The sequence below is a fragment of the Antechinus flavipes genome, chromosome 4 (assembly GCF_016432865.1).
Source record: "Antechinus flavipes isolate AdamAnt ecotype Samford, QLD, Australia chromosome 4, AdamAnt_v2, whole genome shotgun sequence".
Lineage (NCBI taxonomy): Eukaryota > Metazoa > Chordata > Mammalia > Dasyuromorphia > Dasyuridae > Antechinus > Antechinus flavipes.
Window position 1 is genome coordinate 478,077,981 of NC_067401.1, and position 25,687 is coordinate 478,103,667.

The 25,687-nt window shown below is 53.4% G+C and overlaps 1 protein-coding gene across 7 annotated transcripts; it reads left to right on the forward strand.

Moving 5' to 3' along the window:
- Nucleotides 1–260: 260 nt before the first annotated feature.
- Nucleotides 261–25,295, forward strand: TAL1 (TAL bHLH transcription factor 1, erythroid differentiation factor). 7 transcript variants are annotated; one of them, XM_051999769.1, is made up of 6 exons: nucleotides 261–2,614; nucleotides 7,811–7,963; nucleotides 13,044–13,111; nucleotides 13,619–14,095; nucleotides 15,553–15,647; nucleotides 21,030–25,295. In XM_051999769.1, exons 4-6 carry the CDS (start codon nucleotides 13,620–13,622, stop codon nucleotides 21,491–21,493), a joined length of 1,035 nt encoding a protein of 344 aa, XP_051855729.1. In that variant the 5' UTR covers nucleotides 261–2,614; nucleotides 7,811–7,963; nucleotides 13,044–13,111; nucleotide 13,619; the 3' UTR covers nucleotides 21,494–25,295. The 7 variants fall into 7 exon arrangements, with proteins under 7 accessions (XP_051855729.1, XP_051855727.1, XP_051855723.1 ...); XM_051999767.1 differs by lacking the exon at nucleotides 13,044–13,111 and having other exon boundaries at nucleotides 262–3,383; XM_051999763.1 differs by lacking the exon at nucleotides 13,044–13,111 and having other exon boundaries at nucleotides 262–2,614.
- Nucleotides 25,296–25,687: the final 392 nt, after the last annotated feature.

Here is a 25,687-nt window from a genome sequence, read left to right on the forward strand (position 1 = left end):
TAGCTAATGCTCACTTGCTGCCATATCTCGATGCCACTTCTAGCCCCTAGGCATAGGTTTCAGTGCATCCTGAATCTGTGCCACAGAACTGCCTAGTGAACAACAAAGCTGCCAGTTGGCACCTGTTCCTGTATTTTTGCCCATGTGGCAGGTTTCTAGCCAGAATCCATCAGTTCTGCAAACCTCTCTGTCTCTCTGAGCCAACGTGGGCTGGAAAAATGATTCACTCGAATTTTTTCCTGGATTTCTCTGTCAGCACTGGGCTAGTGTGTTTTTAAATTTTTATGAAAAAGTTATATTGAAAGAACTGGGCTATGCTTCTCTTTATTCTCCTATCTTGATTCCACTCCTAGATTGAGTCTTAATGGAACCTAGGGAAGCCACAGAAACCATGAGACAGAGAGAAGGAGGGCATAAAATTCAACCAATAAAAATGCAAGGAATTGGAGGCAGGTTCAAGGTGGAGTCAGGGACATCTGAGTCCAACAGCTTTAGACACTTCTTAGCTGTGTGACCCTGTGCAAAGTAAGTCATTGAACCATTTTACCTCAGTTTTCCAAAATAAAGTGGAAATAATAATAGCATCAGCTTTCCAAGATTATTGTGAGTCTTTTTTTTTTTTTTTTAGTGTGCTTTAGGAAGCCTAAAACTTTATATAAATTTTAGTTGTTACTATGAAGAACAGTGAGAAAACCAGTGTTACTGGAACCTGGAGTATATGAAGAGGAATAAAGTGTAAAAAGATGGTAAAGGTAGAAATAGGAGAAATTGTGAAGGATATTAAAGGCAACCAGAGGTTTGGACCTGGAGGTAATGATATTTCTCAAACTAGAGTTTACTGAGTAGGAGATTGGTACAGTCAAACCAGAAATAATATCACTTTGACAGCTGAGTGGGGGATGGTCTAGAGTGAAGAGACTCCAGGTGGGGAGCCTGCCAGCAGACTAGTAGAATCACCCAGGTGAAACATGGCAAGGGCCAGCACTAGGATGGCAGCCACTTGAGTGGAAAGAAGGGAACATATTCGAGAGATGTTGTGAAGGTAGAAATGATGACTCAGCAACAGATTAGATTTGGGGCATGGGGTTGGGTGGCTGGATGATGGTGCTGTCCACTGAGAAATTTGGGAAAGGGGAGATTTTTGGGGGGGGCTCAATGAGTTTTGTCTTCGACACTAATTTGAGATGGCCAACAGGAAGTTCAGATAATGTAAGATTGCTGCTCAGAAGAGAGGTCTGAGGGGGTGGGGGGAAGAGGGTGGAACAGAAGGCTTTGCAAGGGTCAATGTGGAAAAATTACCCATGCATGTGTTTTGTAAATAAAAAGCTTTAATTAAAAAAAGAAGAAGAGAGGTTTGAGCTGGACAGAGATCTGAGAATCCTTTGCCAAGAAACCAAATAGGGTTCACAAAATTCGAGTTGGATGAGACTGGACTGCTCCTTCTACTTGGTAAATATCGTCTGCTAGCTTGCTTAGCTCTGACGCAGCTGCTCAGGCCTTCGATGAACCCCACTTTTTTCTGTGTGGTTTCTCTCAGGACCAGCGGCAGAGTCCAGGCCCACGAGGGCTCAATAGATAGGTGCTCCTGTGGCAAAATAGAGAGATCCATTACTCCCCCAACCTCCTGACCGTCAGTGTGACAAGCAACCGTCCAACTAGTGTCTGATGGTGCTCCTCCTTCCGTGTCCGAGCCCAACCATGGCCGCGGTGGTTAGCGCTGTCTGCTAGAGCTTCCCTAAGTCTACTGCCTCAGTGGACTCTCTCGGGAAGCGAGTGTCCCTGAATCGCCGTCTCTCCCGACTGCGTGCGTTTTGCAGACGGCTCCCGGGGGCGCCCTTGTCCCGGTGGCGCTGTCCCGCGTCTGTCTGAGCTGCCCCAGCCCTGGGGTTCCTGGCTTATGGCTTAGCCCGCCCCATCCCGCCTCGGCTCTGACATGCACAGAAGGGGAAGTGAGCCCAGGGCCTGCACGACGGAGCCCCGAGAGCCCTGCAGCCATTGACCGCTGTTCCCCTTCCTTCCTCGGGCCCCAGGGATTTCCTGGGGCTCCGAACTAGGGACGCGGGAGTGGGTCTGCGTTTATCCAGAACGGGGGCGGCTGCGGGAGCAGAGCTGGTCTAGCTGGGGGCGTCCCAGGTCTCTGGGCACCGTTCGTAGAGCGCCGTGGGGGTCGAGGCCGCCCAATCCTGGCCGTGGGTCCGGTGAGTGGTGGCCGCGGGTGTCTCTGGAAAGGCCCGGGCCCCCTCCTCAGTCTCCCCCACCCCCCACCCCGCACAACGCCCTGCAATCATTTTCCGCTCCCCTTGGATGAAATTGCCAAAGTCTAATGAATCATTCGGCCCGTAATGGGCCGCGGCGCTTATCAGGGGCCGGCGGGCCCGCGGCGGCGCCTTATCTCGGCCGCGCACATGGGCCGCCCGCCCGCCCGCTCCGCCCGCCATGCTAAGTAGGAAAGGGACGTGAGGTGGGATTAGAACGAATGTGGATGTGGCAAAGCCACCAGCGCCGCGGCGCGCGGGGGCGGGGGCGGGAGGGGGGGCGGACAAGGAGGGAGGCCGGGCAAGGGAGGGGGGCGCACCCGCGAATAGGCCGGAAAATGGCTCCGCCGCGCAGAACGGTGAGTAGCCCACCCGTGCCTTTATTCCTACGAGAAGCCCGGGACACCCCCACGCCGACCGCCCCCCCCTTTCCCCACCCCTCTTCTATTCCTCAATCTGCACCCGGGCTATTTTCCCAGCTTCCTTTCCATGGTGTGAGTGTGTGTTTTAACCGCCGCGCCCCCCACCCCGCCCCCCATCCACCGGGCCCCCGCCTCCCAGACCCTTTTCCTTCCTTCCCCTTTTTTTCTTACGCAATATACAGAAATGCGCAAGACGGTGGTTGGTGTTTATTTCTTCTTCTTAGTTGTATGCGTGCGTCCAGATTGTGGCAGTGTGGGTCTGTGCGGGGGTTGTGTGTGCGGGCTGTCAGCCGGGCCGGGCCCTCTCGTGACCACCGCCACGGGACCGGTTGTGTGTGTGTGTGTGTGCGTGCGTGTGTGTGACCACCTGGGCTCGTCCTCTGGCCTGGCTAGCCGAGCCGTCGGGGTGCGGGTTCGTGTGTGGCGGTGTAGCACCGGCAGTGTGTGCTCTCAGCCGCCGGGCTGGGGTCCAGTAGGAGACCTTGGGTGCGGGATTTGGGGCGGGTTAGAACCGGGCTAGAACCCTCCTCCGAATCAGGTGGCGATTCTGTCAGTATGCTGGTATGTGTGTGCGTGTGTTTGTGTGCGCCCAGGCCGGGGGTCCGGGGCGCCTCGCGGGGCTTCCTGGTTTATTCCTGACAATGGTTTCCTGGGGGACCGATGGCAGCTCGGAGTGTCGGACGCCCAGTGGATGGGCAGTACCTTGGTATTCGTCCTTTTCCGGAGAGGGTGGTGGGGCTCTGGGCTCTGGGCTAGGGCAGATTTGACAGAAGGGACCAGGGCCGGGTTCGAGTGTTTCCCTCCCCTGTCCTGCAGACCGTTCTTCTCTCGGAGCCTGGCGACGCTCCACAGCAAATTTCCCCTCCCCAGCAGGACCCCCTCCCCGCCTGGCCAGGAGGGGCCTGCTTGGCTCGTCCCCTCCGCTGGACTCGGGCGGGCTTCCTAGGGCTGGTCAATTTCAGGGCTGGTGCATTTCAGGTCTTTTTTTGCTCGCTGGGCTAGAGCACCTGCCCGGGCTAGCTCCCGTCCAGTGTAAAGTATCGGCACCCTTGGCCGGAGAATCTCGCTCACGCCCACTCACCCCTCCCCAAGCTCGGAGCCCCGGCTAGCCCCAACCCCGTGATCGAAATCTCCGCATCTGTGTCTGAGGGCGGTCAGGAGGCCGCCAGTTCTTTGCCAATTCGGCCAAGATTTTCATTGCCCGAGGAAAACGAAAGCTTGGGAACGCTTTGGTTTTTACTCCCTTTCTCGGTCTCTCGGACTGAGAGGGGTCCTGGGCCCCCGTCTGGCCAGGAACAAAGCGCTTTGTGCCGCAAGGACCTTCTCCCGGTGGCGCTGTCCCGCGTCTGTCTGAGCTGCCCCAGCCCTGGGGTTCCTGGCTTATGGCTTAGCCCGCCCCATCCCGCCTCGGCTCTGACATGCACAGAAGGGGAAGTGAGCCCAGGGCCTGCACGACGGAGCCCCGAGAGCCCTGCAGCCATTGACCGCTGTTCCCCTTCCTTCCTCGGGCCCCAGGGATTTCCTGGGGCTCCGAACTAGGGACGCGGGAGTGGGTCTGCGTTTATCCAGAACGGGGGCGGCTGCGGGAGCAGAGCTGGTCTAGCTGGGGGCGTCCCAGGTCTCTGGGCACCGTTCGTAGAGCGCCGTGGGGGTCGAGGCCGCCCAATCCTGGCCGTGGGTCCGGTGAGTGGTGGCCGCGGGTGTCTCTGGAAAGGCCCGGGCCCCCTCCTCAGTCTCCCCCACCCCCCACCCCGCACAACGCCCTGCAATCATTTTCCGCTCCCCTTGGATGAAATTGCCAAAGTCTAATGAATCATTCGGCCCGTAATGGGCCGCGGCGCTTATCAGGGGCCGGCGGGCCCGCGGCGGCGCCTTATCTCGGCCGCGCACATGGGCCGCCCGCCCGCCCGCTCCGCCCGCCATGCTAAGTAGGAAAGGGACGTGAGGTGGGATTAGAACGAATGTGGATGTGGCAAAGCCACCAGCGCCGCGGCGCGCGGGGGCGGGGGCGGGAGGGGGGGCGGACAAGGAGGGAGGCCGGGCAAGGGAGGGGGGCGCACCCGCGAATAGGCCGGAAAATGGCTCCGCCGCGCAGAACGGTGAGTAGCCCACCCGTGCCTTTATTCCTACGAGAAGCCCGGGACACCCCCACGCCGACCGCCCCCCCCTTTCCCCACCCCTCTTCTATTCCTCAATCTGCACCGGGCTATTTTCCCAGCTTCCTTTCCATGGTGTGAGTGTGTGTTTTAACCGCCGCGCCCCCCACCCCGCCCCCCATCCACCGGGCCCCCGCCTCCCAGACCCTTTTCCTTCCTTCCCCTTTTTTTCTTACGCAATATACAGAAATGCGCAAGACGGTGGTTGGTGTTTATTTCTTCTTCTTAGTTGTATGCGTGCGTCCAGATTGTGGCAGTGTGGGTCTGTGCGGGGGTTGTGTGTGCGGGCTGTCAGCCGGGCCGGGCCCTCTCGTGACCACCGCCACGGGACCGGTTGTGTGTGTGTGTGTGTGCGTGCGTGTGTGTGACCACCTGGGCTCGTCCTCTGGCCTGGCTAGCCGAGCCGTCGGGGTGCGGGTTCGTGTGTGGCGGTGTAGCACCGGCAGTGTGTGCTCTCAGCCGCCGGGCTGGGGTCCAGTAGGAGACCTTGGGTGCGGGATTTGGGGCGGGTTAGAACCGGGCTAGAACCCTCCTCCGAATCAGGTGGCGATTCTGTCCGTGTGCTGGTATGTGTGTGCGTGTGTTTGTGTGCGCCCAGGCCGGGGGTCCGGGGCGCCTCGCGGGGCTTCCTGGTTTATTCCTGACAATGGTTTCCTGGGGGACCGATGGCAGCTCGGAGTGTCGGACGCCCAGTGGATGGGCAGTACCTTGGTATTCGTCCTTTTCCGGAGAGGGTGGTGGGGCTCTGGGCTCTGGGCTGGGGCAGATTTGACAGAAGGGACCAGGGCCGGGTTCGAGTGTTTCCCTCCCCTGTCCTGCAGACCGTTCTTCTCTCGGAGCCTGGCGACGCTCCACAGCAAATTTCCCCTCCCCAGCAGGACCCCCTCCCCGCCTGGCCAGGAGGGGCCTTCCTAGGGCTGGTCAATTTCAGGGCTGGTGCATTTCAGGTCTTTTTTTGCTCGCTGGGCTAGAGCACCTGCCCGGGCTAGCTCCCGTCCAGTGTAAAGTATCGGCACCCTTGGCCGGAGAATCTCGCTCACGCCCACTCACCCCTCCCCAAGCTCGGAGCCCCGGCTAGCCCCAACCCCGTGATCGAAATCTCCGCATCTGTGTCTGAGGGCGGTCAGGAGGCCGCCAGTTCTTTGCCAATTCGGCCAAGATTTTCATTGCCCGAGGAAAACGAAAGCTTGGGAACGCTTTGGTTTTTACTCCCTTTCTCGGTCTCTCGGACTGAGAGGGGTCCTGGGCCCCCGTCTGGCCAGGAACAAAGCGCTTTGTGCCGCAAGGACCTTCTCCCGGATTCCTTTTCCGCAGAGAAGGGAGGCTCCGTTTCCTCCCGGGTTGCCTGCTCTGGCTGGAGCCGCGATCAGCGCCAAAAGGAGGGAGGGGTCTCTGGCCAAGCCGGGAGACGATTCTGCCTCTCCCGAGGCAGAAGCAGAGGACCAGAAGAAGAGCAGTTTCCTTCCCCATCCTACCGCAAATTCAGTGTGAATCCAGAGCCCGAGAGAATAAGCTCCTTAGGAGAACCCGGGCAAAATTATCCAGATTATTTGCTTGAAGGCGGCGTCTACACAGGTGGAGGACGGGGCCCCTCTTTATTACCCCGAGATTCTGGTCCACCAAAATGCCACTTTAAGGCCTCTAATAAAATAAAAACCATCTTGTTTTTCCGCAGCAGGGCAGGCTCTCTCCCCACCCTCCTATTCCCTTTTGCCCGAGATAATTCTGACAATGGCTTCCACCCGCCCAGCCTTCCACTTTTCACCGTAGGAAGACGCCCTCGCCTCCACGGCAGGGGTCTCCGTGGTGAGATTCGGGGGGTTCTTTTCGTTTTCGTTTGGGGAATTTTCCTAACAGGAGAAATGGAGGGAGAGAAGGGAAGAGCTCGGGAAATTGAGCTCAGAATTGTGAGGAAAGCGCTTTGCAAATGTGAAAGCGATCCCCAAAGGCAGTTAGTATTCCTAAATCCTCACGTAGGAATGGCGGACAGGATCAAGCCAAGGAATGACTTTCAGGGTCATTCTCCCCCAGCCGTTGCCCTACACGGTAAGGGAGCCTCCCTCGCGCTCCCGGCGTCCGAAGCGGGTTGGCTTCGGACTAGCCCCAAAGCTGGGCGGCTGGAGCTCTGAGAGCCGTATCTTCGGTGGATCGGAGAAAGGACGACTCGACCACCACAGCCCCTCAAGTCTCCCAACCTGCCCCTAGTTACGTTGAACGGGCCCTTCTCCGGGGCTCCTTCTGCCCGCTCCTTACTAGGCTGGCAAAGAGAAACTCTCCCTTGGTCCTAGTGTCGGCTCCGCCATGGAACTCTAGCAAGACCCCCCCCCCCCTCAATTTCTGGGTCTAGGGGATCTCGTTTTCCCAATGGGTCCCATGTTCCCTAAACTCCGCCCCAACCTTCCAGGCTCCAGAAGCTCCGGCAGGCTTTCCCCCGGCCTCCTCCTAGCGGGTGCCCCTTGGGCAGACCCAGCTCTCCAAGCTGGACACACAAAGAAGGATCCGCCCCTCAGAGGCGGGCTGGGCCAGGGCAGCACGGGGCACTGGTCAGACTGAGCTGGGCCCGGGAACCGCTGGGCCTCCGAGAGCGCCGGGACTCCGGGGCTGCACCGGTCTAGGTTGGGGTGTCTCCAGAGTGGGAGGTGCTTCTGTTTCTGATTGGTGAGGGCTGGAAACTTTTGTGGGGTCCGTGTGCCCAGGAACCCCAAAGGACCCCCTCCCATATACACTAACCCTGGAAGCGGGATTTTGCTCAATGGGGCGTGTTTTCTATATCCGTCTAGATCCCTGGGGCTTGGAGGGGGACACGTGGATAATCGGCCGAGAGACTGACCTCTCTCTCTCTCTCTCTCTCTCTCTCTCTCTCTCTCTCTCTCTCTCTCTCTCTCTCTCTCTCTCTCTCTCTCTCTCTCTCTCTCCTCTCCTCTCCTCTCCCCACCCCCACCTTTCCTGGAACCTCCCGGCCCTCCTCGCTTGGCAGGCCGCACCGGAGTAGGCCGCTGCCATTGCCTTCCACAGAGGGAGGTGGAGACGGAGGACCCCGCTAGTCTTTTCCCCCTACCGGCCCGCCCCCCGCAGTGGGGAGAGGTGGAGAACGGACAGCTAGGAACCTACCCCTTTAAATATGCCCCAGGTGAGTCTGACCGCTCCTAAACTGGAGCGGGGGGAGGGGAAGGGACGGTGTGTCTGTGTCTGTGTTGGGAGGGGCTGCCGTTAAAAGGAGACTCAAATGCTCCTGGGGGACAGGGTGACCCCGCGGCTCCAAGCTGGGAGTACTTCTGACTGGGGAGGGCAGTGCTAACGACCACTCAGCTTCTTGGCCTTGGAAAGGAAGCAGGGGAGAAGGAATTCTTCCCCCTGCCTCAGGAAGGACCAGACGATTCAATTCAATGTAATACAATATTTATTCAGAGCAATTTCAAGACCGGGGGTGGGGCGGAATTACCCTGGCCACCAGGAAGGGTCCAGCTTAGTACGAAGCGGGGCTAGGATTCGAAGACATTCAGGAGACATTTTTTTCCCCCGGCACCCATACCGACCTAGGCAATGGGAATACAAAATTAAAAGGATGCAGAACGACCGTTGTTCTCAAAAAGCTTTCATTCTATTGGGGAATAGAATGCGTAAAGGAAACGTTTAATTGCAGATAAATTGAGTATGAGAACACTGTCGATTAGGAAGATCAGAGAAGGTTTCCCTTAGAAGGTGGCAATTGAAGGAGATCTTATCAAACCGAGGAGTCTAAAAGTATAATGGGGACGGTGGTAATCATCAGGCAGAAGTATGGGCATGAAGATGCTGGTTTGGGGATGGCGAATTAGGAGGGTCAGGACAGTCAGGGTTTGAAGGATTTGCTTCTGTCTTTGCTATTGATCTGCTTGTGACTTTGGACAAGTCACTCCTTTAGGCTCCTTCAGTTTCCTCTTTTGTAAAAGTTCAATCGAATTTAAGGAATATTTATTAAACACCTAGGTTCCTGTTCTGCCACTGGAGTGATAAAGATAAATATAACCCAGGTCGTGTCTTCAAGGAGCTTCCACATTGAGAGCCGGGTGGGGAGAGAGACAAACATACAACATCCCTATTAGGGGAAAGTGAGATAAATTTGGGGGGATTATCTAGGCTTGTAGGAGGTGTGTGGAGACAACTACACTCTCACTAATTTGGAATTGCCTCTGGGTTAGAAGTCCCCAAGGCTTATAGAGTTTCCAAAGCTTTGCTAGATCCATAGTTAATTGCCACTTCATTCTGAAATTCGGATTGGCCGGAGGGTGCAATATGCAGAGTCCGAATGGAGGTCTTGGGCCTACTTTAGGTTAGGACACCCAGTCATGGAGGCCAGTGCCAGAACTGTCTTGGGGGAGCCAAGTATTCTTGGGGTTCCACTGCTTAGTCCTCAATCTCCCAGAGACTGGGTGGGCAAAGATTGGTGGTTTTAGTGTGGTATTCTTCTCCCTGCTCCCCTTTTATCCTGCTGGGTATTTGGTGTTAATATTCCAGGCAGCTTTCATCATTGGTCAGTCCTGTCCCTTCCAAGGGTGTTCTGCTGTTCTGGATGGGGAGGAGGACAGAAACTGGTAGGCGTCTCATCCATGAGTGTAAAATCCAGTGTCCAGAGAGAATCTGGCTCCGATGCTTCTTGTCTGTGTGACCTTGGGCAGGCCAGATCATCAGGTGGAAGGTGGAGATGGGGAACTCTACCTTTCTCCTTCCCTAACCAGATGTTTGGGAAGCTATAGGAATGGGTTCCTTTTTTATATGTCCTAGAAAGAAGACATTTTCTAGAGTCTAAACTACCCAGTTCATTAAAACAAAACGAAAACATTATTTTGAGTGAAGACAAATGGGCAAAACCCAGCTCCTTTCTTAAGAAACTGGCCATCTAGTGAGGGTAGGAGAGGAAGAGAGGATATAAATATTTACAAACCCAACCTTAGAGTTCATCATGTCCAGCCACATCATTTTAGAGATGGGGAAACTGAGGCCCAGACAAGGGACCAGACTTGGCAGAAGGTCACTTATGGAGGCAATCATTCATTCAACAAGTGTTTATTGGACAAATGCAAAGTATCCAGGACGATTCCAAGAGCTCTGTGACAGGACTGGGATGAATAAGACCGGTGAATAAAAATAAGATGAATAAGAATATGCGACTCTCCGAGGCATAGAAAACACGAGATTTAGAGCGCCATGAGACCTAAATCTCTAATTTTATAAATGAGAAAACTGAGGTAAAGCAGGTGAAACGACCGAACCACTGAGGGCACAAAGACAAAATGGCAGAGCTAGGGATTTGATCCTGGGTCCCTTGAAGCTAAACTCGATTCAAGCGAGATTAATGTCCATAGACAACAATGACCGCGGGAATTGATGACCGGGATGTCGTTAAGGAGGAGTACAGAGGAGGAGGTGTGATTTGATTTGCTGTGGGAGCCCTGGTTCACTCGCCTCTACTTACAGGTTTCGAATTGTATGACCATTTGATCAAAGTACTTTCTCCCATTGGGTCTCAGTTTCCTCTTCTGTAAAATGGGTCCGTGAACGTTATATCGCAAAGGATTTCTGTGAGGAAAACTCTTGAGGGATTGTTGTTATTATTATTATCCATTAGTACTGGCTTTCGGATGATTGTTGTGGATAGTTTTTTCTAGCCGTGTAGGCTGCTCTCCCGGTATTTAGAGCATCACCGCCACTGTCCCTACTCCGCCCCTCATTGTCCCCTTTAAAATAAAAACCAGGAAGCGCTTCTCTTTCTCGACTGTTCAGATTAGAGCCCTTCCAACCCACTTTTGCCCGCCCAGGGAGCTGGACCAAACCACCATCCGGCATTTGGGGCCCTACAGGACTAAGGAGGTGGGGAAATTGCCTGGGATGGGGGAGGTGAGAGGGAGGAAGCCGCTGGCGGAGTAGCGGGGCCCAAAGCCTGAGTTTTCCAGAGGGAACCCAGCCCTGGACTTGGAGTCCGGTTAATGCGGCCAAAGTGGCGGGAGATTCACTAGGCCGTTCACCCTTACCCGGGGCAAGCTTCTGCCCAGGTTGGTCTCCTGAAGGAGAGCGGGCCCAGGACACTTCCCCTCAGCCGTTGTATATAAGCTCAGGGAGATCGGGGCTGCTAAGCTCCCGCACCCAGCTCAGGCTAGTCTCTGATGACGGTCAGCAGCGTTTGGACTACCTTAGTCCAGGAGGGACCCTTAGCCCCGGCTGCTTCCTTCTACGCCTGCCCGCCGGGGATGTTCGAGTTCTAGCTGACACCGGTCTTTGTCTCAGGAAGCTTCCTAGACAAACGTCGAACGCCGAGTGTTTCGGCCGAATGTAGTCTCGCTCGTCCAACCCGGTTTTTCGTTTTATTTTATTTTAATTCGTTGTTGTACTTGTTTGTTTTCTTTTCACCAGTATAAAATTAAACAAATTCAGTTTAGGGAACATTATTTGTGAAAGATTCTGTTCAAATGCAGTGAGCTGGCCGTTCGGGCCGGGTCGCGCCCCTGGAGACCGTGTTGTAGAGACCCCAGACCCTCACAGAGGAGTTTGGTAGGCGGGCTCAGCTTGCAGCTGGCGTGGCAGGCCGAGCGCGGAAAGAGGGCAGGGCTGGGACTGGCAGAGCAGCGCGGGGGCTGGGCAGGGTCGAGGCAAATCGGGGCTAAGCCGGGCAGGGGTGCTCAGGGCGATAACTTTCCACAACCAGTTCTCTCGGGCCACCCGCAGTACCGGGAATCTATAGCCCTTCCTTAAGTTAACCACGTCCTTTATTCAGCTCTATTTCCCAGGGCTGTCCGAACCCCGATTCCATTCTCAAAGAGACGCCTTTGCCCATTTGTCTCCCCTACTCTTCAGATAGGCAAAACTTTCCCCGTGAGGGCGGCAGGGCCAGCAACCTTACGCCCCCTTTTCTTAAAGCCCCAACTGAGGCTCCGATGGGAGCCGAACCGCCCGGCCCAAGAGTTCACGGACGACAAAGGTCCAGGGCAGGATCCGAATTCAGGCTTTCCCGACTCCACTATGTCCAGTAGCCGAAAGCCAGTCTGGGCTTGGGGCCTTCCTTGGCGATTCCGTTTTCAATGGAGATTTGTCATAGATGGGCTTGCGTTTATGACAAGGCCTGGCAGTCTTGTGTAGGGGAGAATCTTCTCCCTTCAACCCTCTGATCTGGGCAGTTAGCATTCCCTTCCCAGGACATATGTGTGCTACCTCTCGGCCCTCTGGGGTTAGGGGTGACCCGGAGTGGAAAGAAGAGGGCTGAGAGATTCAGAACCCGGGGGATTACCTCCGAGGCTGGATCAAAACCCTGGCCTAGGCTTTCGTTAGCAGTCCCCAGTGCAAGCGCGGCCCCGCTTGGGGCGAATTTCTGACTCGGATCTTCAGGCCTAGTTCCTCCCCGGCTGAAACTCGCACCAGCTAGGGGGACGGAGCTTGGGGTTCTGTGCCTCAGAGCCACCCGCAGGGTCCTTATCGGGGAGCCTCCCCTGCCCCCCGCAGTCTCCAGGTCGATTTTAGTCCCGTACCCGGGTCCTAGCCATTGTTCGCGTCTTTCAGAATCACGCTTCGAACGCACCGGGTTTTCCGGCAGTGATGGGCTGTTGTTGCGCCTGCCCAGTCCGAGTGCCTGGTCCTGGTCCCGCGAGGGGTTTGGTCTGCGGTGTGTGTGGATCGGGGGCGCGCAGCGGTCTGAGGATGAGGAGAGGCTCATAGATGTCGGCCCCTGTTAAGAACCTCTGTAGCCCCTGGGTTCGGCTGCGCCGGCTTGCTCCCTCGGGTAGCTGGACGTCCCTTAAAATTGGTTTTGCTTGAGGGGGAGGCAGGCCCGTAGCTAAACTAAGGGAGTGTGAACTAATGCTCCCATCAGCTGAAAGGGACTCTGGTAGACAGACTAGACCGCACGTTAAGTACACCCCCCTTTTCTCTCTCTCTCTCTCTCTCTTTTTTTTTCTCTGAAGCGCATTAGTTTTCTTTCTCTCGGTATGTGTTGGAGTCTTGTATAAATGGGAATAATCTCTCTCCACTGTATTTGGACGCAGCTACTGCTATCTGTTAGTGCCTGGAATCCCGAGAAGCCCCAGTTCCTGGCAACACCCCACCTTGCCCCCCACGGGGGCCGTATTTTCGGATGGGAGGGAGGAGGGTAGAGGAGAAGGGTGGGGAAGGGCGTATCGGCGCGAGGGAAAGGGGACCGAGTTGAGGGATTAAGGAAGGGAGAATTCTTTTTTCCCTCCTAGCTCTACTCTCCACTCTTCACTCTCGGTTGATTCTCCGAGGTTCCAGGTCCCCGAGGCCCCAGGAAAAGGTGCAGAGCTGGGGCTGGGAGAGGGAGAAAGAGGGGAGAGAGGGGGATTGGGAGATTGGGGGAGGGTAGAAGGAAGAAGAGGAGAGCGGGGAGGGGGCGAGAGGAGTGAGGAGGGGGGGAGTGGGGCAAGGGAAGCCCACGGAGAGGAAAGCAGGCAAAGGAGGCTGTGTACCCGTTTTTCCGCGCCTCTCTACCCTTTCCCCTCCGGGGCCCCAGACCGGACACTGCTCTTCTGGGGAGAATTATTCTTTTCCGTTTTTTCCTCCCTCTCTCGTTCTCCTTTCATTCCCATTAAATAAATAAATAAACCCCCTCTTTCTTCTGGTCGTCTCTTCCCCCCTCCTCGTGTGTGTCTCCCCCTCCCCGTCCCTGTCCCCCGCCCCCGCCCCCTCCCCGGGTCCCCACGCTTCCTGTCCCCGCCTGCGGGCGCTGCGTGTCCGTCCCTGTGACCGTCCGTCCGTCTGTCCGTCCTCGTCTGTGTCTGCCTGTCCGTCTGTGTCCCCGCAGGATGATGGAGCGGCAGCCAGCTGAGCTGCCCCCCAGTGACCCCCCGCGGGATGCAACCCCGGGGACTAGCGGCAGCGGTGGCGGCGGGGGCGGCTCGGAGCCCGAGCCTGAGTCAGAGTCCCGCATGGAGCCGCCGCGGCCCCCCCCACACCTCCTCCTCCTCAACGGCGTTGCCAAGGAGACGGGCCGTCCGGCCCCCGACCCCCCCGTCATCGAGTTGGCCCCCCGCCGCGGCCCGGGGGGCGGCGCCCGCGACTTAAAGGGCCGCGACGCAGAGGCGCGCCAGAGGGTGCCCACCACGGAGCTGTGTCGGCCACCCGCCGCTGCCCCGGCCTCGGCGCCTGCCCCAGTAGAGCCCCCCAGCGACGGCCGCATGGTGCAGCTGAGCCCCACCGCGCTCCCGGGACAGGCGGCCGCTGCCGCCGCGGGCAGGGCCATGCTCTACGGCCTCGGGCAGCCGCTCGCCTCGCTCAGCAGGTTCGTATCGGCGGCCCCGGAAAGGGGAGGACGGAGGGAGCGGCGTGTGGAGACTGGGACCCGGAGAGGGGCTTGCAGGCCGGGGTGGGGGAAAGAGAACCCAAACGTGGTGATGGGGACACGTTTGTGGGAAGGGGGACCAGGAAGGTGGGGATGGACACCGGGAGAGAGGGATAGGGACCAGGAGGTGGGGATCGAGGATCGGCTTGTGAGGCTAGGGATCGGGGTTGTGTGTTGGGGGATGGGTGGAGGTGGTAACCGGGAGGATCCCACCGGTCCAGCGGAGGTCTGCGGGGACTGAGCCTGCGTTGGCCAGCGGAAGGTGTGTTGCCGCTCTCTGGCAACATATGTGTCCTCTCCGTGTGGGCGATCAGGCTCCTCTTATCGTAATCACCGGCAGTTTTCGGGACGAGTGCATTGCATTTTTGTACTTGTGTGTTCAGATCTGTGTATTCTGTTTGTGTGTTGTGAATGTGTGAGTGCGTGTGAGTGTGAGTGTGTGTGTATGTATGTGAGTGTGTATGTGTGTGAGTGTGAGAGTGTGTGTGTGTGTGTGTGTGTGTGTGTGTGTGTGTGTGTGTGTGAAGGCAAGCAAGGAGGATCGCTACGTCTCCCTATTCGTGTCCTTGCTTGGATGCATTCTGAGTTCGTGTCTGCCCTTTCTCAGAACCTACCTTCGGACACTCTTCTTCCTCTCTCCCCTTTCTCTCCTCTCCCTCTGTCTCTAAGCCCATGTCTCTCTCTTTCTTCTCATCCTTCTCCTTCCCCCTTTTTCTCTGTATCTTTTCCGCTGGCTCACTTTCTCCATTTCTCCGTCTCTGTGTCAGGCTCCCTTTCCTCGATCCTCCCACTGCTCTGGCTCCCTAGGGCGCTCCCTGTTTGCCTTTGCTACTTCCGTGAGTGTCCCATTTCATTATGTCCATCCCTCTGTCCGTTTCTCATTTTCTGTACCTGTCCGCTGTCCTAAAGGATCTCCCTCTCCCCTCCTGGTCGGTCCACCTGACTGTCGGAAGAGCGTCGGATAGAAAATGCCAGGGCAGAGGGAACCCGGGCGTCTGACGTTCGCAGGCTCCTCTTCCCCTTCTACCCTACCAAGCTCTGACAGAACCCTGCACTGCCCCTCCCCCCTCCCGTGTTCCTGAAGCCCTTAAAAGCGCTCCCCGCACCCGGCCTCTCCTCTGCAGAATGTGTGCCCTCTTCTTCCTTACCCCCCTCCCGACGCAAGCTGGCTGGGAGAGGGCCCTAGACTTCTGGGAGCCCTTGCTGAGCCTTCGCTGGTCACGGAGGAGCGCTAGAGAGAAAGGGGAGGGAGGGGAGCGAGGGACATCTGGGCCCAACTTTAGTGCACACCCCTTTACACCGGGCCCGGTGTGGGTGGGAGATTTCTAAGTCTACCAGGAAGGTGGTGGAGCCTGATAGATCTGCCCCCTTCTCACTCTTCCCTCTCTTCCCGACAGCGGGTTTTTCGGGGAGCCAGACCCCTTCCCGGTGTTTACCAGCAACAACCGGGTCAAGAGGAGACCCTCGCCCTACGAAGTGGAGATCAATGACGGTGAGTCCGTCCTCCCCGCGGTTCCCCTCCCCCTCCCCCTCCCTCTCCCGCCTGGCTCCCTTCTCCTTTTCTCGCCTCCCCCTTCCTCCCCCTCCCGAGGGGAGACAGTTTTTGAGCTATTCGGTTTATAAGGAGAGTCAGGGATGGGTCCTACGGGCCTGGCAGCCGGGAGAACCCGAGTTCGGCCCTACCTCAGAACCAGACTGACCGCGAGCCACCCCTCCTGCTCAGGCAAATCTCGAAAACCGGAAATTGCGGGAGAGTTAATCCCGAATTGAGGAAATTCCGATTCTGAATCCCCCTCTCCCCAGAGATTTTTACCTGGGGTACTCACATGTACATATTCCCAGATATACAGATTCATATATACTTACATGCTGTATATAGAACATATGTATATATAAAACTGTATAATACAAGTTTATTTTTATTTTTCCCTGAGGAAATTGAGGTTAAGTGACTTGCCCAGGGTCACGCAGCTAGTAAGCGTTAAGTATCTGAGACCAGATTTGAACTCAGGTCCTCCTGACTTCAGGGCTGCTGCTTTATCCACTGCGCCACTTCGCTGCCTCGAGTCCAGTTTTAATGAGTTATCTAGAGTAAGACAAGGCTTGAGAGAACATTTGAATTCAGAGCTCTCTGACTCCACTACATAATGTACATACTGTGTTCAGTACTTTGAATACCCACATAGGAAGATGCTCTATCTAACAAGGAAGACTGGCACCCATTCTGCAGCCTATAATCTTAGAAGATGGTTTGGGGCACTAAGCAAATGGAGAAATCACACAGCTCTTATGTGGCAGGGGCGGGAATCTAGGTTTTTCTGACCCCAGGTCTGCTGTTTATCCATTACGTCTCTCCTCTCCTTTTTCCTTTCCCCTCCCCTCCTCTCTTTTCTCTTCTCCTCCTCCCCTTCCATCTCCTCCCCTCCCCCTCCTTCTCCCCTCCTCTCCTCATTGAATAACAGTGAGAATGTAAAAAAAAGAACAGACTACAACATTAAGTTTAATAATGAAATATAATGAAATGAGAAGAAACATAAAGTCTTATATTTGAATTGGAAAAAATTAAGTTCACAAGTACGAGGTGAGGGAGCCATGATCAAAGAATCAGAGATTTTGAGACTGAAGGAACCTTGAAGTTCATTCCAAGATCCTCATTTTTGCAAAGGAGGTTATTGACTTAAGTGGTTTCTTCTGTCCTCCCCTGTCCTGTCCCATCCTTTCCTCTCTTCTGATCCTTAAAACTCTACATAAACATGAACTACTATGAGAGTTATTGTAATCCTGACTGATTCTTACTAGCTGTGTGACTTTGGCTGAGTCACTAGATGGCTCTTCTTCTGAAAAATGGGGATGATATTCTTTAAATTCTCTCTATTCTAGTTATGAGGAAGTCAACAAACCCTATAGAAGCATGATTCTTTTTTTTTTTTTTAAATCTATCTCAATGCTTAAAAAAAAAAAAAAGCTAGTATTTATGTAACATTTTAAGCCTTGCCTGGCATCTTGTCTATATTTTGATTCTCACAATAATAATCTGAAGTAAGTGGTATTATTTCCCCATTTTACAGATGAAGAAACTGAGGCTAAATGACCTTTGAAAACTTGCTGAGACTCAGACAGCTGGTAGCTTTGAGGAAGTATTTGAGTCTTCTGGGCCAGTCTGAAACCAGAGTATCCTCTTTTTTGTTTTTTTTGTTTTTTTTCTGAGGCAATTGGAGTGAAGTGACTTGCTCAGGATCACACAGTTAGACAGTGTTAAGTGTCTGAGGCGAGTTTTTGAACTCAGTTCCTCCTGACTTCAGGGCTGGTGCTCTATCCACTGCTCCACCTAGCTGCCCTTTGAGGAAGTATTTGAACTCAGAGCTTTCGGGCTCCAAGCTCAGCATTTTACTCTTCAAATCACCTTATTATTTTTTTTTTGAAACTTTCTTGATATTTATCCAGCTGTGAGGATGTGGGGATTAGCAAAAGTAAAGATGAAGCCCATGACCATGCTGAGAGGAAAAGGGCAGAGTATGGAGTTAAGCTGTCCTTGGGAAAATGGCCAGATTAAGTAAAATGAAGCAGACATTTATTAATGTCTTGTTCTATGGGTCTGGTGGAAATAACGAAGCTTAGCTGAGACAACTGGAAGGGAGGAAACCTTTGCTCCCAAGGCTGGCTTGTAATTAGCGGGACTAAGTGATCAAGGATGAGCCCACCTGGGCCCAACACTATCGGGGATCATTTGGGGGATGGGTCATGCTTCCCTACCCCAGTTAGTGGGAGATTCCCTAGTTTCCTTTCCAGTCTTTTTTTGAGTTGGGGGAAGATTAGAGTTCGCATCCCACCCCTCCCTCCCCCTCCCCCTTTGGAGCTGTTGTTCAATTAAAGGTGACATTGTTTCACCAAGCACGAAGTAGTTGGGCCGGTGGAAAGTGCCCCTGGGTAAAGTTGGGATTGAAATTTAAGGTTCTGTGGTCAAGGCCAAGGCTGGAGGGGTAGTTTAGAGGTATTTGGAACCTATGAGGAGGCCATTGTGGCTAGAGATAATGACATAGAGAAGGCTTCAGTAGTTTGTAATTAGACTGGAAGGGTAGTAGGGGCCAAGTTGGTGAGGGCCCTGAATGCCAGACTCATTTTAGACATTGTCTGTTGGGCCAGAGCTTGGGGAGAGGAGGGTAACCCCTTGTAGGTGTGTGAACTCTGTCATTCACACAGCTCAATTTGAGCTTTCAGGAGCATTTCTAGTCAGTCTAGATTGTTGCGGAATCAGAGAGTGATGCCGACTGGTGGGCCTGGGGGGAGGGGGCGGTGGGAAATAAAATTTAAAGGGGTAAAAACTACCCATTTAACTCGATAAACATCCTACTTTGTGCCAACTCTTTCAGTGAATCCCACGCTATCCCTCCCCCCAACCCAGTTGTCTAAGAGAAACAGAGGAGAAGATAGGAATAGAGAAACAGGAGAAAGTGGAGGCCCTGAAGAGAAGGAATGAAAAAAAGTTGGATAGAAAAGTAAGAAGAGAGAAAAAAGAGAAGCAAGGGAAAGAAAGGGATGAAAGGAGAAGATAGTTTAATTTAACTAGCTGTGTGACCATAGATGAGTCATTCTCCTCAATGAGCCTTAGTGTCCCTGTCTGTAAAAAATGAGGGAATTCTTATTCAATTCTACTCAAGTCAACACAATAGACATTTGTGAAATCCCCACTATGTGCAGTGCAGTTCTGGGAGATTTGGGAGCTTTAGATCAGGTAAGTTGAAGGGAAATCTTTGATTCTAAGACTCCAGTATCTCTTCTTTCCCTGAGGTTCTAGGATGTGGGGAGTTATTAGAAGGAGGTGTGAGTGCGGGTGTGAAGAAATCCATGTTAGGGAAGACTGACAGGTGGAGAGCATCGTTGTCTCGGCTGGCTTTTGGTTCCCATTTCCCAGCTAAGGTGGAACGGTCCTCTCCAGAGAGCTGACACTCTGGGGTCAACTTCCATTTCCTTGTAGGGACAGCCCAGCAGGTGCGCTGTGTTTTTCTGCCCTGGACCTCAGAGAGCAGGAAGCCCAGCTTGACCCATGGAGGAAGGGCATTGGAGGGATGCATTGGAGGGATCCCTGAGGGGCCTCTCTGTGCTCCTCTCGCTCCCTGCCATAGTATTTCATTCACCAGAAAATTCGTTTTCCCACAGACTGAAGGGATGAGATTAGGGAGAGCTAGAAGGGATCTTGGAGTGATCGTGCCAACCTAGAAGGGACTGGAGAACAAAGACTGTCAGAACTTCAAGAGGCTTTAGAATGTCAGAGGCTGGAGCTTGGAGGGACTTGAGAATTCCCTGCCACTGCTGCTTTCTACCGGTGGGACTTTAGGCAGATCAGGCTTGCGCTGGGCTTTTGTCTCTTCATCTAAAAAAATAAAAGGGTTGAACTGAATGATCTTCAAGATCCCCTCTAACACGCAATTTGAGATCCCAGGATTCATTATTCTATGAGGTAATTATCAAGAACTTGGAGAGACCCTAAGTGAGTCTAAGTATTGAGGAATCCTAGATAAAAAAAAAAATAAATAGGACATCCAGAAAGGACCTTAGAATACAAACCAATGATTGTCAGACCAGCAAGGGATCTTGGGATTTCAGACTGGAAGACTCCTCTGAGATCTTCTTCTACAAATCACGGCTGCAAAAAAGGAGCTAGAACTTTAACCCCAGGGATTGGTCTCCTACTTTAGGGATCTTTCTGAGAGAAAAAGAGAGAGAGAGAGAGAGAGAGAGAGAGAGAGAGAGAGAGAGAGAGAGAAGAGAGAGAGAGAGAGACAGACAGACACACAGAGACAGACAGATACAGAGACACAGATAGAGACACAGAGACATAAACAGAGACAGAGATACAAAGAGACACAGAAAAAGCAAGAAACTGATACACACACACACACACACACACACACACACACACAGACTGAGACCAAGAGACCGAGACTGAGAAACACACACAAAAAACATAAATACAAAATGAGAGAGACAGGAAGAGACAGAGATAGGCAGACACACAGAGACAGATACAGAAGGAGAGACAGAGAGACACAGAAAAAGCCAGAGACAGACAGACAGATAAACACACACACATGAGACAGAGAGACCAAGATAGAGATTCAAAAAGTAAGACACAAAGACAAAGAGAGAAAAAGATAGAGACAGAGAAATAGAGTTAGATACAAGAAGCCTGGAGTCAGAGTAATACATTGAAAAAATTGAGGAAAGGAAAAAGACAAAAATAAACAGAGAAAAGAGACGTGGAGAGACAGACATGTGAAACAAGAGAGAAGAAAAGTCTGCAGGCCCTTTTTGTGATGCTCTGTAGCTTCCTGTGATTTCAGTGCCTGGGCTGAGCACCAGCTTCACAGGAAACAATAGAGAGCTTCCAGTCTAACCCCCTTATTTTATTTTCTATATGCAAATAATTGAGCCCAGAGAGGTTAAATGCGAAGTGATACAGCAGCTAGTTCACTGGCCTTGGCCTGGGGAAGAAAGGAAAGCGTTCAAATTCTGCCCTAGGCACTCACTAGCTGTGTGGCCTGGAGCAATAAATAGTCACTTACCTTCTGAGTCCTGGTTTCCCCATCAGTAAGATGGGGATGGCAATAACATCTCCCTCCTAGGCTGAGCTGATGTTTGTAAAGCTCTTTGCAGGCTGCTATAGAAATGCTAGCCGTTCTTATTAAGTGACTTGCCCAAAGGCACACAGTAAAGTGTCTAAGGCAGAATTTGAACTCTTATCTTCCTGACTCAAAGTTCATTACGCTTTCCCTCCCCTTCAGCTGTGGGAGTCAGTGCCGGGGACAAGGGGGGGAAGAGCCAGGGGAAGGTTAGTGGGCACAACTGACTGGCCATGTTCTCTGCTCCCTCCCAGGCCCCCACACCAAGGTTGTCCGGCGCATCTTCACCAACAGCCGCGAGCGGTGGAGACAGCAAAACGTTAATGGGGCGTTCGCTGAGCTCCGAAAACTCATCCCGACCCATCCCCCCGATAAGAAGCTCAGCAAAAATGAAATACTGCGTCTGGCCATGAAATACATCAACTTCTTAGCCAAGCTCCTCAACGACCAAGAGGAGGAGGGCAGCCAGCGGGGCCGGGTGGCCAAGGACCCCGCGGGGACTGGCAGTGCCGGCGGCGGAGGAGCCGGGACAGGCCCCGGGGCGGGGCCGGCCGCTGACGACCTCCTCCACGACGCTCTCTCGCCCAACTCCAGCTGCGGCAGCTCCCTGGACGGCGCTGCCAGTCCCGACAGCTACACGGAAGATTCCGAGCCGAAGCACCCAGCCCGGAGCCTCCACCCGGCCCTATTGCCTGCCGAGGGCACCGGCCCGCGGTGATGGGCCCTGCCAAAGGGCAGCTCTCGTGCGGCCGGGAGGGTGTGACCTTGGGGAGCGGCACAGGGCCAATGGATGGAGCGGGATGTGGGAGTGGGGGGATGATGGGTCCTGAAGCTAGGAAAAGACTGATCCGGAAGCAGGGGGATGGATAGGATGACCTTTCTTGGGCCTGGCTCATCTGGCCCAACCTGTCACGTGTCATGGGAATTGTGGAGGAAGGGTGATGTCTCTGGTGACTCTCTCTGGATCCTCGGCCTTTGCCCACTCTGGCTCTGGAGTTGGCACCTGTGTGGACACAGCGTGGTTGGTAGTGCAGAAGGAAGAATACTCATCTCTCTCCCACTATCCCCTGCGAACCTCTGGACACTTACCCGCCCACACCCCACCTGATCCCCAGACCATGTCCAAGGCCCCGGGCACTCCCCTATGCCTGTCCTTTCCCACAACACTGAATTGTGCTGTTTCAGACTTTGGCCTTTGGGATGGCCCAAACCCCAGTCGCCGGGGCTCCTGTCTCCCATGGCTCTTCCCCTTGGTGGTTACTTGAGGACTGTGACATGGTGGGGAGGGTGGGAAATCAACACTTTCCGGAGGGGGGCAGCATCTGCGCCCTCTTCTGGAAGGACAGGTACCCAGTTCTCTGTCTCACTCTGTCCTGGCCCTCACCCCATCACAGTCTGTAGCTGCTGAGTCTCTGGTTCCCATTGTTGTGAGCAGCCTCGAAGGCCGGTCATCATCACGACATTCACCAACGGCAAGATCACAGTCCAAGACCCCAGGGGGAAAAGCATTTGCTCGGTTTGGGAATGAAACCGATGGCTCCCCTCGTTCCTGGATGCTAACTTTTGGCTCTAGTCACTGTAGAAATCCAAGCAGTCAGATGGAGGAGTGATTGAGGGAGCTGAGGACCCAACTGGGACTCAAAAGATCCGGGTTCTTGATTTAACTGTTACTTACTGTGTGGCCTTGGTCAAATACCTTCCCTTCTCTGGGCCTCAGTCCCCTCCCCAATCGGGACTGACTAGATGGTCTATCTAAGCTCTCATCTTCCCAGAGCCTGCTCCCAGTTCTGCTGCTCACAAGCCCTGTGATCTTGGGCAGATCTCTTCCTATGTAACATGGGGGCTTCAGCTTTGGGAGCCTCTCTCCGTCCTTTCTTCTCCAATCCCGAGCACCTTCCCTGACTGGCAATGAGACTGGGGAGCCTGAGTGTGTATAACAGAGGGCTGTGTTCATTGCCCTTCCAGACACCAGGTCCATCTGAGTCCAGCTTGTCCTGGCAAGGGCTGGGGACTCTCCTGAATGAGCTTACACCTGGTCTGGCTTGTAGGCAAGACTCCCAGCTCTTCCACTGCTGGGGTATCCCCCAAACAGCCTTGGGCATCCCCAGCCTCCAGCGCCTCACTTTCTGTGGTGAGCATGCTCCTGAGAAAGAAACCTGTACATTGAAGTTTTGTACAACCAATTCTGACTGAAAGGACACTTAGGGTGACCCCTTTTGTAAAGTGAAGAATTCTTTTTGTAAATGACTCATCACTCCCTAATTTGTTTTATGTGTAAGGTCGAAGGGTTGGACTTCGGGTCTGCCTGTAGCTGTGTGGAGAAAGAGGCCCCCAGAACTTGCAAGATGACTCCAGTTCCCCTTCTGTCTCTCTCCCTGGAGGCTTCTTTTTCCATACGTGACTGACTGCTTGGTGCTGCCTGAAAGCCTGGCCATCACTCTGCAGCAGGACCGGTCAGGGTGCTTGAGCCCTGGCCACCTCATGACACTTTACCTGCTCTGCAGCAGGCATCAAGGTACAGCTGTGTGTAAAGGAGCTGAGGAGATTACCTGTCCATGGTCCTGCAGTGGCTGTCTGATGGCACAGGGACTTGGGCCTGCTCTTGGAGAGGTACCCCCTTTTTTTGGGGGGGGGCAGATAGTAATAGCCTGACTTGGTAAGAGACACTGAGGGTTTCTCAGTGTTTCTGTCCCAACTCTGCTCTGAGCTCCTTGGACCCACTTCTCATGACTCACCTTGATAATTTCCATTTTACAGCCCTCAAAGTTTGGTTGATCTTTTGCTATCAAATAGTCTCTATCTTACAGCTGAAGAAAGCAAGGTGAAATTATTTGTCTGTGGCCATATGTCAGTTGGGAGATGGAAATATGGTCCAGCCTCTCCTGGGGCTCCCATTTTCTATAGCTTATGCTTAACATCTTATGCCCTCCTTCCTGATAGGCTCCTATTTTCAAACACAAAACGTCTATGGAAACCAGGAGAGAGCCAAGGAGTAGCTTAGGGGTCCAGCTTCAGCAAGGCAGGTTGGTCAGCAAAAAGGGTGTGAGGGACACTTCCCAGGGAGAACAAGAGAGCTTCGTCCTTGGTGAACTGGAATATAGACTGAGGCTGTGACTCTGGGTTCCAGTCCATATTTCCCTTCTGAGTTGCCAGCAGCTTCTCGTTTCTGGGCTCGGTGACACATGGGACACGATCAGAGTCCCATCTCTTTCCCAGGAAGGTCATGAACTCCATTGGAGGCTATGTGAAAACCTGTTGAAGAAGATTAAAGCCTCAAAATGGGGTATTATTATGAGCATCCCTCCTGAAGGTGGATTTTCCCCCCACTCCAGAGGTGTCCTCATTGGCTTTTGCTGTAGCTCAAACTCTTTGGGTAACATTGAACTCTTGTTCTCTGCACATGTACATTATCCAGATAATTTAGACCCTGAACTATTTCTGCCTGAAATCTCTGGATAATCGAGGCCATTAGATACAATTGGACACTTTTGCTCTCTTAAGCTGAGGCGTGTCTCTGTCTGTGGGGAGGAGAATAGGAAGGGAAAGGGGTTTTTCAGAGAATGGATCCAGTTTGGGGAGAGAGCATGGAAATACATCCTATCATAGGGTCAACCCAACTTGATCCAGTATAGGAGGTAGCCAAGGCTTTAGCAGAGGCTCAAAAATCACTTGGTTTTTTTTCCTTTCCCCTGGAAGAAATAAGAAAATTCTAAGGAAGAGCTGAAAAAAATTGGGAGGACAATTCAATTCCATTCAAAAAGCATTCATTAAACATCTCTTGTATGTCTGGCACTGTGGCAGTTGCTGGGGATACATATGAAAAACAAACCAGTGCCTGCCCTCAAAGAGCTTAAATTCTACTGGGGGAAAATAGCACGGAGGATACAAGTCAATCTCAGCATAAATAACATTCGAAGGAAAATGGAAAACAATGTCATGATAGAAAGTATTCTGAGAGCAAAGGTCAGCGTGACAGTTTGGGGAAATTGCCTATTTTTTCACTAATATTCTCTTTTTCTGTATGTATGTATGTGTAGCTGAAAGACACGATGGTACAATCTTCACAAATTTCTCCAAATGAGACAAAACCCAGTGGCCGTAGCCTACCAGCTACGTTTGGTCTCAAGTTTTGGGAGCGGGTCTAGTCGTACTTGTGATTTCAATGGTACCCGGCCCCCTGGGAGCCCAGATTTCCTCTGGTCTCTGCCCTGTGTCTGTGTACGTAAGTGGCTCCCCACATTTTCCAGGGGCAGCTCCTTGGGTCCATGTACTGTATGGGATGATTTTGGCTGGGCTCTGCATTCTCTTGCGGAGAGGGAGGAATCACCCTTGGTACTGTTGCCTTGGAGGACCACTGAGGCGAACACTGGGGAGTGCAGCACCGGGAGAGAAAAGGCCTTTTGGTGGTGATGAGTGTGCTTGCACTTGTGTGTGTGTGTGTGAGAGAATGTGTGTGTTTGCGTATGTGTATGAGGAGTATATTGGGGGATAAGATTTCTAAATAAAAGTTTTACAGAGTGGCCATGGCTTCTGCTCATATCTTTGCACTGGAGAGGGTGGGAGGAAGGGAGTGCTTTGGCTGGAAGGGCCACTGGGGAAGATGGAGATCACGTGTCCATCTGTCAAAGAAGGCGTACTTCTTCAAGGACAAAGTGGGCCAGGATTTTTTCCAAGGAATCTGTCCAGCTTTCTGTTCTATGGCCCTACCAGTTTGCTCTGAAAGTTAGGAGAAGGGTCAGTGTTTTCGTTCTTGATCCAAGGGGAACCATGGAGGGGAATATAGTAAAATCTAAGACCATCTGAGCTACCAAACAACGGGCTCCCCAACTTTGGAGAGCCCCAGGCAGAGAAAGGATGATCCTTTGCTTGGGGATGTTGTCGAGAAGATTCCTGGAGGTTTTAGAGGGGGATT